At 37.8% G+C, this 13,287-nt stretch overlaps 1 protein-coding gene across 32 annotated transcripts in view; it reads right to left on the bottom strand.

Moving 5' to 3' along the window:
* The window catches only part of camk2b1 (calcium/calmodulin-dependent protein kinase (CaM kinase) II beta 1), a 74,919-nt gene extending 65,131 nt beyond the window's left edge, over window positions 1-9,788 (bottom strand). For 11 of the 32 annotated variants that reach the window (XM_046841456.1, XM_046841461.1, XM_046841454.1 and 8 more), the window contains exons 1-2: window positions 9,427-9,787; window positions 2,621-2,715 (exon numbers count right to left, since the gene is read on the bottom strand). In XM_046841456.1, coding sequence (XP_046697412.1) covers window positions 2,621-2,715; window positions 9,427-9,488 — 157 coding nt within the window. In that variant the 5' untranslated portion in view covers window positions 9,489-9,787. Of the gene's footprint in view, window positions 1-2,620; window positions 2,716-9,426 lie in introns of all 32 variants that reach the window. The other 21 variants (XM_046841468.1, XM_046841473.1, XM_046841470.1 and 18 more) reach the window with 4 other exon arrangements.
* Window positions 9,789-13,287: the final 3,499 nt, after the last annotated feature.

The following is a 13,287-nucleotide window of genomic DNA, read 5'->3' as shown; positions in this document are numbered from 1 at the left end:
TCAAGACTGATTTTTCTAAGGTTTTATGGACTGATGAAATGAGAGTGAGTCTTGATGGGCCAGATGGATGGGCCCGTGGCTGGATTGGTAAAGGGCAGAGAGCTCCAGTCCGACTCAGACGCCAGCAAGGTGGAGGTGGAGTACTGGTTTGGGCTGGTATCATCAAAGATGAGCTTGTGGGGCCTTTTCGGGTTGAGGATGGAGTCAAGCTGAACTCCCAGTCCTACTGCCAGTTTCTGGAAGACACCTTCTTCAAGCAGTGGTACAGGAAGAAGTCTGCATCCTTCAAGAAAAACATGATTTTCATGCAGGACAATGCTCCATCACACACGTCCAAGTACTCCACAGCGTGGCTGGCAAGAAAGGGTATAAAAGAAGAAAATCTAATGATATGGCCTCCTTGTTCACCTGATCTGAACCCCATTGAGAACCTGTGGTCCATCATCAAATGTGCGATTTACAAGGAGGAAAACAGTACACCTCTCTGAACAGTGTCTGGGAGGCTGTGGTTGCTGCTGCACGCAATGTTGATGGTGAACAGATCAAAACACTGACAGAATCCATGGATGGCAGGCTTTTGAGTGTCCTTGCAAAGAAAGGTGGCTATATTGGTCACTGATTTGTTTTTGTTTGGTTTTTGAATGTCAGAAATGTATATTTGTGAATGTTGAGATGTTATATTGGTTTCACTGGTAAAATAAATAATTGAAATGGGTATGAATTTGTTTTTGTTGTTGCCTAATAATTATGCACAGTAATAGTCACCTGCACACACAGATATCCCCCTAAAATAGCTAAAACTAAAAACTACTTCCAAAAATATTCAGCTTTGATATTAATGAGTTTTTTGTGTTCATTGAGAACATGGTTGTTGTTCAAATTAAATCCTCAAATAAAATTAATCCTCAAAAATACAACTTGCCTAATAATTCTGCACTCCCTGTATATACATATATATATATATATATGTTTCCTTATATATAGTGTAGTCACATGTGTATTTGTGTATTTATTAAAGCTACATGCAAGGCTTCTTGTGGTTATGAATTAATATATTATTAGCCCTTGTGCTACAGGAACCAAAGCAGGGAGGTGAGTAATATTACACTTCAATCCTGGAATGATGCACAAGGATACACTGGAGTCAGTTTTCACACATTCCCATATAATAATTATCCAGAAACCATGCACTGAGTACAACATCCCAACAACAAGTCGTGGGTTTAAGTTACACAATTTAAAGAAAATAATTCTGAGCAAGAGATATGCTTTATGGCCTTTAGATATCAACTCAGGGCCTGGAAAAATTAAGTCATGGTTACGCCTTGATAAAATAAAAAAAACAACAACCCTGTCATCTCAGGGGCTCTGGACAATCCTTGAATTGGCATTACGATGGTAAAATTATCTTGTGCATACTCCACCCCACCCTCACTACATGACACCAAGCCACGATCATATTCTCTGCCGTTTTTTTTTTCCAAATCAGCTACTCAGCTGCATAGCAGGGCATTGAGAATGGAATACTTGTTGGCCACAATGAACACCGTGAGCTGTCAACTGCTCAGCGACACCTGGCCAAGCAGCTGCCCAGTTCAGTTTACAGGCTATGACATAGCTACGCTCCTACAGGCTATGACATAGCTACGCTCCTCTCGTGCAGCATGCCATCCGAAAAACTGCTCGCTGTGGAGCAGGTGCAGCCTGGAGTCTGTCTCACTGCCATGGAATTTGGCCTCGGCCTTGGCAATAGCTCTTACTGTGAAAAAACGTGCGACTGGTGCCTGAGCAGAGGACAGCATGCTGGTACATACAAGACACTGAAAGAAATCTGTCAGCTGGTAGAGGTTTGCAAATACCAGTTTACCTCAGCTGAGAGCTACAAAGAGAAGTTGTGTGTTTGCGCAAATAGCTCACAAGACGAAGGTTTATCAGCACAATAAAAACAGCAGTTTCTCAATATGTGGATGTTTCTCAACTGCACATGCTGTTCCCAAATCCAACAGAGTGATTATGATCCTGGACGGGACAGAGGTGTTACGGTTACGGAAAGGTCCCCCCCCACAGAGAATGCGTCTGTAAAAACTGTTTCACAACCAACACTTGTGAATGAGCAGATTGTTCGACACGGCAAAATGACATTTCAGCATGTGACGATATCTAAACAAATTCAAACTTATATTATTATCACTTATTTAAATCTTGCTTATTAAATTTTGAGATAATTTAGATTTTTTTTTTTTACAAAACAATAAACGCCCTTGGAAGAAGCAAACTGATCAGACACTAAAATTAGACAAATTGAAGCATGAAATTATCACAAATACATAATAAGTCCTATGAGGAAATTCCTATGTCCTATTTCTGAGATAGAGAACTACTAGTTGAATTTGCCTGGTTGGCCAAGATATCTAAACTTGAATTATTATTTTATTATGCATAAAAATTAATCAGAGATATGGGGGTTTTTTTGGGTGGAGAGCATTATTAATTATTTGTGTGTGTGTGTGTGTGTGTGTGTGTATCTGCCCCAGTGTTAAATGGCACACCGCATCCCGATTGTTACAGTGATTGTTACACGTCTGTTACAGGAACAGAAATCAGAAAGGTATTTCCTCACCTCTGGCCGACAGTTTTTTGGTGTTGATGATTTTGGCAGCGTACTCTTGGCCTGTGCACAGCTTTACACATCGCCTCACCACTGAAAACGCTCCCCTAAGAAGAAATAGCAAACAGAATAAAGAAAGTTATTCGTCTTTGCTTAATGACAAAGAGTTGATGTGGCTCATCAGCATTTTAAAATCAGTGTATTATATATTTTTGGGTATAATGATTAGAGCTGCAACAACTAATGAATAAAATCGCTAAAAGTTGATGATGAAATTCATTGTCAACAAATGCCAGTATCAATTATCTGGGCTGCTCAAGTTTCGGTTTAGCGGGACGGCATGCGAAAATGGCGGACAGTACAGGGTCAACCGTCGGCAGAAAAAAGTGTGCGTCCCAAGTCATCCAACGCATGAAAATATTTTATATAAAACACAACAAAGAAAACTGTAATCTGCAAATTATGCAAAGTAGAGGTTTTTGTGGTATGGAAGTACTACAGTGATGCACTAGAACATCACTGGTGTCATGCTGCATTTCCCTGGTCCACTCTCTTTATATAGCATTTGTATGCATATGTCATTTAATTATTATACAAAATTAAATAAATCTTATATTCTAGATGCTTATATCTTCACAACCGAACACAATGTGTGTGTTTTTCTTACAAAAATTATCGAAATTGATTTTTTTTAAGCAACTTACCAACTTGCCGTCTGTAATTATCATTAAAAATAATACGAATGTTGATTTACACAAATTGGTTCAACTTGCATACTCAAATGCTGTTTGTTTTTTTTTTTACATTAAGAAACAACCCAGCATGAGTGAATTTGTTCAAGAAGAAATGTCCCCACCTCAATAAGATTTATAAATTAAAGAGTTAAAATCCAAATGTAGCTTTTGCATTTTTTTTTAAGAACACTTTTATATATAAATACCCTGAATTAGAATTTTATATTGTTATAATATGCAAAACATCTAATAAAAAAAGTGTTGTTTTTTATTTTTAATCTAATCAATCGAATAATCAAGAAAAACAAACGTTAGTTGCAGCCCTAATGATGATGTCGCATAATGTATGAGGTCATTCATACTGTAGCTTCTTAGCTGGACACACGTGTTTTTCTGTCATTTTTAATGTCAAAAAAGCATTTTTAAATACATTTTTTTTGCTAAATAATTTGGCATGATTAAATAAATGTGTCTTTATTTTTGTGGAAAATTATTAAGCATAAGACCTCCATTGCACTGTTCTCTCTGCACACTCGGCCTTCCTTGCACAATGAACCAGTATTGTTCTTGTGTATGTGCGTGCGTGCGTGCGTGTGCCAGTAATAAGGTAGAAATCATTTGGACATGGAATATATCAGGGAATGCACCACATTATTGTGCTTACTAAAATCCCATGTGGTAACATGAGCAGAGGCAGCAAATTCTACATTTAGAGCTAATGCAGAAGTTTTTACACACACACACACACAAACACACACACTTCCACAAATGCAAACCCGGCATAAAAGCATAGTCAGATATGACTAAAAAAAATGCGAGCATATAATTATTTTAAATCAAATTAAATTCCCTGCTGCTCTAAATGCTGAGATGTGTGTGGAAGTTTAAGTCAGTAGTAAAAAAAACTAAATAATAATCAAGCTTTACAATACATTAATTATTTATTTCAAGTAATTTTTTTTTTTAAATCAGCAAAAGTTATTATTTTTTTTACAGAAACTGTTGCATTAAATACCGTATTTTCCGGACTATAAGCCGCTACTTTTTTCCCCCCACGCTTTGAACCCCATGGCTTAAATAACGAAGCGACTAATTTATGGGTTTTTCCCGGTTTCACAAACTTCATGCCAAAAAACTGAGCCCCATAACATTAGACTAATGAAATTGCTGAACGGGTTCAGGTGAACCAATGAAACTCTTTATATTAAATCAGATGCGCTCCCACTGAATCTGGCCGCACCACATCATAAATATGGATGATGTTCCTCTGACGTTTGACCTGCCGCTCACTCGGACTGTCTACAGGAAATGCGAATCATTCGCCAAGCTGAAAACAACCGGGCATGAAAAAACACACTTCACCTGTGTTCTGAGCTGCACGGCATCGGGAGAAAAGATTCACCGATGGTGATTTTTAAACGCACAACGATGCCAAAAGAAAAACTCGAGAGAGAAATAGTTGTGAAAGAAAGGAGGAAGACAGTGAACAATGACTTTCTTGGTAGGCTACTGTTTAGATACAAGCCGTGTAACAGACACTGTCTTTCATTAAAGCCTGTGTAAAGCTCGTTAGTTTCAGTGTAGACTACAGTGTAGACTGAGACTGCGGCTTATTTATGTTCAAAAATAAAAATCTTTGTTAAATTCAGTGCGTGCGGCTTATATTTGGGTGCGTTTAATGGTCCGGAAATTACGGTATATTGATTCATTTATTTAGAGTCTAATTGTGTTAGATGTCTCGTATAAAGTGTGTTTAATTAAACCTCCAAGTCATTTGACTTAAGCATAATAAATGTGAGGGTTATAGAAATATAGATAGAAATTAACAAAATGTTTTGTCGATGTAAATAAAATAAAATCACAATAAAACAGGCTACTAGAATTTTAAGCAAATTCTCTTACAGCCCTGTCACAAGCAAAAACTCACCTGAATGCAGTATAAATACATCCTTCCATTATATTACACAAATATCTACAACCCCTAACCCCTGTGACATCTACAGATGCGTGATTTTGATGTGTGTACATGAATGCGCTGATTCAGAGCTCTTATTTGCCCTCCTCCACACTTCACCCCTCATTATTACAACACCTGGAACTTGTGGGGAAAAAGAAAATCACTCATCAATGGGAGACTCTACATGTTCTACAGTCTGCACACATTCCTTACTGCATTACCCGAACAATCTGCAAAGAGGAGTCTATTGTAGATGTTCGCACAAGTTCTCACACACCCTACACTCGCTGCGTCAGTTTAATACACTCTTCCAAACCCAAAACCGTTACCGCTGGTCACTGAGGTACTAACATTAAATAATAAGCCCATTAACCCTTTAACCTGGTCTACAAATGTGGTTTTCAGTGGGTGTTTTGATAAAACACATTCACACACTCAAACATATAAGGATGCAAAAACAATTATGCTGATGAATCAATAAAAATGAGAATAAAACACTGCATAACATACTGAGTCTAACACCATTTAAACATCGTATACACTCGCATTGTATCAGTAAATAAACCGTAAGCTATGAGGATCAATATCTATCTGATAGCAGCACAAAATAACAGCTCAGATATCAGAAAGACAAAGAATGTATGGGTTCGGATCCTGAATTTAGAGCTAAAGAGTGGACTTTATTATATTATTATTAACAGTATATCCAGACTATATATGGACAAAAGTTTGTGGACATGGAACCATAATATTCATATGCCTTTTTGAACATTCCATTCCACATTTGCTGTTACAATAACCTCCGCTCTTCTGGGAAAAAAGACTCAATTTGCGCGTGGTATCTTCGCGGTGCAGACATTCGACTTTGGATTTGAAGGTTGTGAGTTTAAATCCCAGTCACACTAAGCTGCCACTCCTGGACCCCTGAGAAGGGACCTTAGCCTTCTTCTTGAAGAGAAAATCCCATACTAACACTTCCAAAGGCATTCTATACAACTGCATGTGTACGATGTGGGAACAATTGGAAATTGGTGTCTGGAAAAGTTACTATACTTTTGTGCGTGTAGTGTATTTTTGCAATTGCAATTGATTTGTCCATTAAAGACAGCTAAGAAGTTTTTGAATCAAACTTTTGGATCAAACTTTATACTTTGTATTTTGTAAGTGATTTTTACATGAAAATATTTCATCTGGGGAAAAACAGCAAGACAAGATGGACAGTATAACACTAGAAATAAAAATTGTGAAACCTGTAGGATCAATATGAAACAGCTCACTATGACAACCATGGCTTAAACAAACTTGTGGTGTGGGGTGTGTGGGAAGATGAAAAAATGTAAATGATTAACAGGATTTTTTTTTTTTTTTTTTTGACAAAAGTGATTTGCATTGAAATGGTTTCATGTGTGACTCGGACAACTCTGTCTTATGCAACAACGAAGACTCGAACAATGAGCCTAATCACTGCTGAGGTACTTATCACATTTTTTTATTCCATGCAACCTTAACAAACATAGCATGGACTGAAGTGTGTTCACACTCCCTCACAGATCTCGCAGCATCTCGAGCCGCACATTTGCACTCAGCGTCGGTATTTAGTGACCCGCTCCTACTTGCGTCACGGCTTCGTTTTTACAAGTGTGCACTCACAGGAGGTTGAAGGTGTTCATTTGGACTGTGTTCAACATGGACACGGTTCCACTTTTCACCCTGACCTTAACAGGAAGCTTACCGTTTCTAACGCACACACATTAGCCCAAATCCCTTTCCTTCTATTAATCCATCCACTGTTCGTTTCACACTATAGTCTCAACACATCATTTGTTTACTCGCTGTGCTGCTTTATACAGATTAATGGGTGAGTCATTCACAAGTTAGTTTTAACCTCTTTAAAACTTTCTTTTATTATTGGAAGTTGTGTCTCAGGCTGCACAATAAAATAAAGTATAGTGCAGTAAGCTTCGATGTTCAAAAACGGTATCTATTTAAAAAATAGAGGCACAAATCTTCAAAATCAAACTTCAGAAGTTCAGCATGGCTTTTACAGGTATAAAACATTTGTCACCGTCTTTCAAAATGTAATTAAACAGAAGAATAATTTACACCACCACTGACTGCAAACATACGAAAAGTACAAAAAAAATTATTAATTTTTAATCAGATTGCTCCTTTACTTATTTATTAACTATTACTAATATTATTTATTAACAATATATTAAAAAAAAAAAAAAGTAAATAAATAAATAAATAAAAAATATCCTAATCTGCTTTTGTGGTGCATCAAACATGAAGTCTCTGAGTAAAGTGGCTACACAGACATGGGAAAAAAAAGTATATTTACAAAAATAATAAAACAAATATTTTGGGAATGCCACAGGGATGTTTTCCAGGATGAATGATATATACAGTATTAGGGCTGTGTAATATGGTGATATTATATACTATATCTCTGATGTCACTTTTCAGTGAGGTTGTGTAACAAAAACAAGAACAATGCAACACTGACACAACTGTCTGTCAACAGCCATATTTTATTTATATATATTATATATATATATGGCTGTTGACAGACAGTTGTGTCATATATATTTATATATATATATATAAACATATGGACAAAACTATTTGGACAACTGACTTTTAAATCTGTGTTTTTTCCCCAAACTGTTATCACAAAGTACGAGGTAAACAATTGTACAGCATGTCTTTAGATAAATAGCATAAAATCTTCCCTTCACTTGAACTAAGAGACAAAACCAGTATGACGATGCCCCTGTGAATGAAGATATGCTTTGCATGGGTTGGACTGGATCTCGGGTGGCTTTCTTTCGAGCTCTGACCTCAAGCCTACTGAACACCTTTGGGAGGGATTTGAACGCTTTACTAACTTTAATGATGCACTTAAGGCTTAATGAGCACACATTTCCACAACCACACTCCCACTAGATCTTCCACTATATTTAAGAAGCTAATCTATGGGGACAAATTATAACAGCAAATAGGGTGCAGAATGTTCAAACAGCACATATCAATCTTATGGCCAGTAAATAATATACAGGAAATATAAAATGTTTTACATATCAGACAGCTGTAATATACAGAATCTATAGGATGAAAATGAATGGAGAATAGATTTATAAATGCACCCTAAATATGATCTGAATGACGAAATCCGCCACGATTCCCAGATTAAATCATGTCCATCATGCTGAAGAGACATGACAGAGCTACTAAGCTTTAGACCAACTCGCCCACAAAAATGGAAACATGCAGGTGTCCAATATGTCCTGTCTTGCCACATAATCTGGACCTCAGAAGTGGACATGACTGTGGAGACAAAAGTATATTTTGTGCAATTTTGTCTACTTCATCAACATGAATATAGGATTTTGATTAGTCTGATCAGACCCCCGTGTTTCAGCACGATCCAGGCAGCATGTCTTCATAGCTATTCTAATCTGAAAATTGTGCACGGGAAATTGGCTGTGAAGTGCGCATGCGCACAAACGTCAGGTCGTTTATAGGTTTCACCTCTTTCTCTTTGCCTTACATAGAAATGCACTCCCACATACACACCTCGCGTAGAATCCCAGATGTTGCCTCGTTGATCATGAAATTGTGTGCACATCTGCATAAAAGCATGAAATGACCAGAGGAAGCCATTTAACCAAACCAATGGGGGCGTAGCAGCAACCAAACTAATGGCAGCGGTTCACTTTTTCCTGCAGTCCGTCATCAGTTTACAACCACTGACGACACCTGGGAGTGGGATTTAATCGAGTAAAAAGGTCTACTTCAACATTGATAGATGTTTATTTAATAAAAAAAAAAAAACGAAGCAAAAAAAGTTACCATTACGCGGACAGTTAGGATGCCAAATCTGACAGTTCTAAATCCCCCAAAAAGCCATAAAACACGTCACTACATAGGGTACCCGAAAACGTTAGTGCTTACACCCAATGAAGTGCACTAGTAAAGTGAGTCAGGAGGTATTTGTGATTCGGCCAGGGTCCTCAGTGCAACACCACACCTTATCTCACACACTCCAAAAAAAAAAAAAAAACTCTTGACAGCTCGCGGTATTGACTCCGGTTCCAACTCGGACACAAAAGCACACAATTACTTACTTCCCGAGCTCTTCGTATAGCTGATATTCATCCGTAAATCGAGTGCAGGTCGTCGTAGCCATGTCTCCCTCCCTGTCTGTGTCTTCTCGGTCAGATTTTCGGACACTCTCGGACACAGCCTGCCTTAGCTCGCTCGAGGACCACAGCTAACGCTTAGGTCAAGGGTCTCACACACGCCTCTCTATTTCGACTTTTTATTCGCTCTTGTTTGTTGGTTTTTAAGGCTTTTCGTCTTCCTATTTTCGTGAACCGAGGAAGGAGAAAAAAACTAAAGCTAAAACTGCGGCTCTCCGTCTAACGGACGTCCCTCTACCCCCGCTCGCGCCTTCTCCTTCTCCGAAAAGCGTTACTTCGGTCTACCCCGGATTCCCGAAGCCCCGCCCCATCAAGTCACAAGCTCTCCTCTGATTGGACGGCCAATACGTCGCTGACGTCACCGTGCCGACTGGCAGGAGGCAGAACGCGCACGCGGGTTGCGTCTTGCGCGCCTAAGTGTTATCATCATTATTAAAATAAGGGAAATGGTATATTTTCTCTTCAATTTTGTCTTCAAATAAATAAACTCACTATCCAAGTTGCTCAATAACCCCCCTCAGCCAATTCCAGAGCAGGAGGCGGGATTTTACGAAAAGCAGGTTTTAAATATGGCTTTCAAACAAACACTGTTCTCTGCACTCTGACGCCACCCAAAGACCAACGTGTGTAACTGCAGGCGTGGGCAAGCGTCAAACGCGCGCCTCTCTCCGGATGCGTCTCTTTACTGTAACACCAAATAGGGACACAAGCATGAGGGCCATTTTGTGTTTGGCGGATGGTTGTGTTATGTAACTGTGTAAAAAAGCAACAGAACATTCACCCACTTTAAATATGTTAATGTCTGCATAAAAAGGTAACAGCCTACAGCAGGTGCAGATGGCTCTAGAAATATTTGCACCCAAACCAAAAGGATTGTATAATAAAACATTATGAATTTCATACATTCAAATGTGAATTTAGATCTTTTTTGTTTGTTTTTGTCAGATCACAGATTGCACATCGTGAGTGAAAGGTGAGCTATAATAAAAAAAGAAATAAAACAATATTGATGTAGCATAATAAAGTATATGACTTATATACAATATATTTTATAAGAATAACAATCATGGTCGGTATCTGTAAGTGATTATAAAATCCTTTGCCATCCATCACTCGTAAAGAAAAAGCAAAAAGCACAAAGCTTGCAATATGATTAAGGGGTGAAGAGCCTTCGATTTGCACCGACAACCTTTTGGTGACTTGATGCTCCTTAATATGTGAACTGCCTCTCAACATAGTAATGAAGCAATTCAATCTCATTCAAACGACTTATGACATATCCCGATATAGGAATCTGTACTTCGTTAGACATTCAGAAACTTCTACTAAGAGGAAACCTTCATCCCGCAAAAGGCAGTGAGGGAGAGATCTGATAAAATCTATGAAAGCATGTGTGTGGTACACTTTGTAAAAAAAAAAACAATCCACAAAGTACAAGGTTTTGTGAGCTCCATCAAGAGGCATTGGAGCGGTTATACAAATTGTGTCTTGTTTTCAGGAGTGATCAAAATGATCAGTATGCCGAGGAATGATGTGTAAGTGCTACTGTTCGATATTGTGGATTGTTAATGCTTTAGGAGTTTTTTAGTACTTAGGTGGTTCTCATAGAGTACATTCTATATACACTATATTGCCAAAAGTATTGAGTCTCCTGACCTTTCCAAACTGTTACCACAAAGCTGGAGGCACTCAATTGTACAGGACATCTTTAGATGCGCTATAATAACATTCTGCATTTACTTGCACTTGGAAACCCAAACCTGTTCCAGCATGGCAATGCCCCTGTGCACAAAGTGAACTCCTTGAAGATCTGGTTTACATGCTTTGGAGAGGAAGATCTTGAGTGACCTGCTATAGAGCTCTGATCTCATCCCTACTGAACACCTTTGGGATAAATGTGAACTCTGACTGCACCCCAGGGCTCCTCACCTCACCTACATTAGTACCTGCCTTTCATAATACCCTTGTGACTGATGAACACTCACTATCACTATATATAAACACACTACAAAAATCCAGTGGAACATCTTCCCAGAAGAGTGGAGAGAATTATAAGAGCAAATTTGGACTAAATCACCATACCATACGTATGACCGGGTGACCCAATACTTTTGCCAATAAAGTGTATCAAAAGCATATTTTAGATTAAAACCTGGTTATATCTAAATAATGAGCTTAATAACCAGACTGAGTTAAATTTTCTTCAAAGGTATGCAAAGTATTTCCAGATACAAGATTCAACACAACTGACCTTCTTAGTCAGGCAATACAGGAAGAGTCTTCAGAAGAACCTCAAAGACTGTTGAGGTTGCTAATAAATGTTTATTGTTATCTCCAATACGGATCTGGGAATATCAGTTACACAGACACCAGGATGTGAATATAAGATATCCAAAGTGACAGAGAGAATGCATAAATAGACCTCTGTGACAACTCTAAAACCATTGTGTTGCATATCAGATTATAATGAACAAAAACATTTTTTGAAGGACATATTGTTCTTGATACCTATATAAATGATCTGCACACCGATGGCCGAACTCTCAGGTCCTCTGATCATGTCTTGCTTGAAGTGCCTAGAACAAGATATAAATCGTGGATTATCCCACCTTCTCAGTAGCGGCTCCTAAGCTTTGGAATTCCCTCCCTCCTGATCTCACCTTTGAAAGGGGTACCCTAGTTTTAAAGCTAAACTAAAGACCCACTTATTCACCAAAGCCTTTGTTGTAAAGGGTGTGCTTAGTCGTCTGCTTCTTAACATTTATTTCAATTGTTGTGTTTTAATGCTTATTTTATTTATCTTCTGTTTTAAGTTCTTAAAATGTACTTATTTTATTATATTATATATTTTACTACTTTTATGTTAATTTAAATTTGATTACTATTTTGCACATTGGCTCTTGCACTTTGTTTAGCACCTAGGTTCAGGAGATGTTAGGTGCTATATAAATAAAGATTGATTGATTGATTGATTGGTACAAGCCTAAGCATTCATCATAAAGATATGACAGTCGCAGCATGACAATATAAAGGCAAAGATAATAAGAAGTCTTTGCATAAACCATTGAATAAGCAGAATGGAATATTTAATATTAATTCATTATTATTATTGTCAATAAATCCCCAATATAACAATGCAGGAGATACAATTCATCTTCAATGTAAAATCCACCAATTTATATGATCATTCTTATACTTTTACTGCACTGTAATATAACATACATCATCTCCTGCACTATGTCTGGCTCTACACCAAGGCCTATTTTAGATTGTGGATTTAGATCAAGGTGCTAGAGTCGACAAAATTGCACATAATTCAGGGCAATTATGAAGATGTCAGATAACCTGAAGTTCTTGCCTACAAAAAACAAAACAAAAACGAAAAAATCACAATCTTCTTTTTATGCATGTAGGCAAAATCATTTAAATACCAGCCTGAACCTATTAATAAAATGTTTGATACACAATATTCTCATTTTTCATTTTTGGGTTGCAGTGCAGGTTTGATGAGCGAGGATGTCCTCTTTGTACTGAACATGAAATTTCAGAAAGTCAACAACATTAAACCCCAATTAAGCTGATTAGGATGAGCCAGAATCGTGCTGCTTGTTTTTTAGACATGGCTGCTTACGTTAGAAGGGAAAGCACGCTGTTTCTTTCCTGTACAGACTGATTTATTTGGCGTTTTCTTCTCTACATGGAACCAGTTAGATATTTTAAACACTATGTAATCAGTATACTTGGTATATTATGCTGGTAAGCGGAAGATAAATCAGTAGCAAAAGG

The sequence above is a fragment of the Silurus meridionalis genome, chromosome 27 (genome assembly GCF_014805685.1).
Source record: "Silurus meridionalis isolate SWU-2019-XX chromosome 27, ASM1480568v1, whole genome shotgun sequence".
Lineage (NCBI taxonomy): Eukaryota > Metazoa > Chordata > Actinopteri > Siluriformes > Siluridae > Silurus > Silurus meridionalis.
Note: the sequence above shows the minus strand (reverse complement) of the source record. Positions and strands in the feature narration are given on the sequence as shown.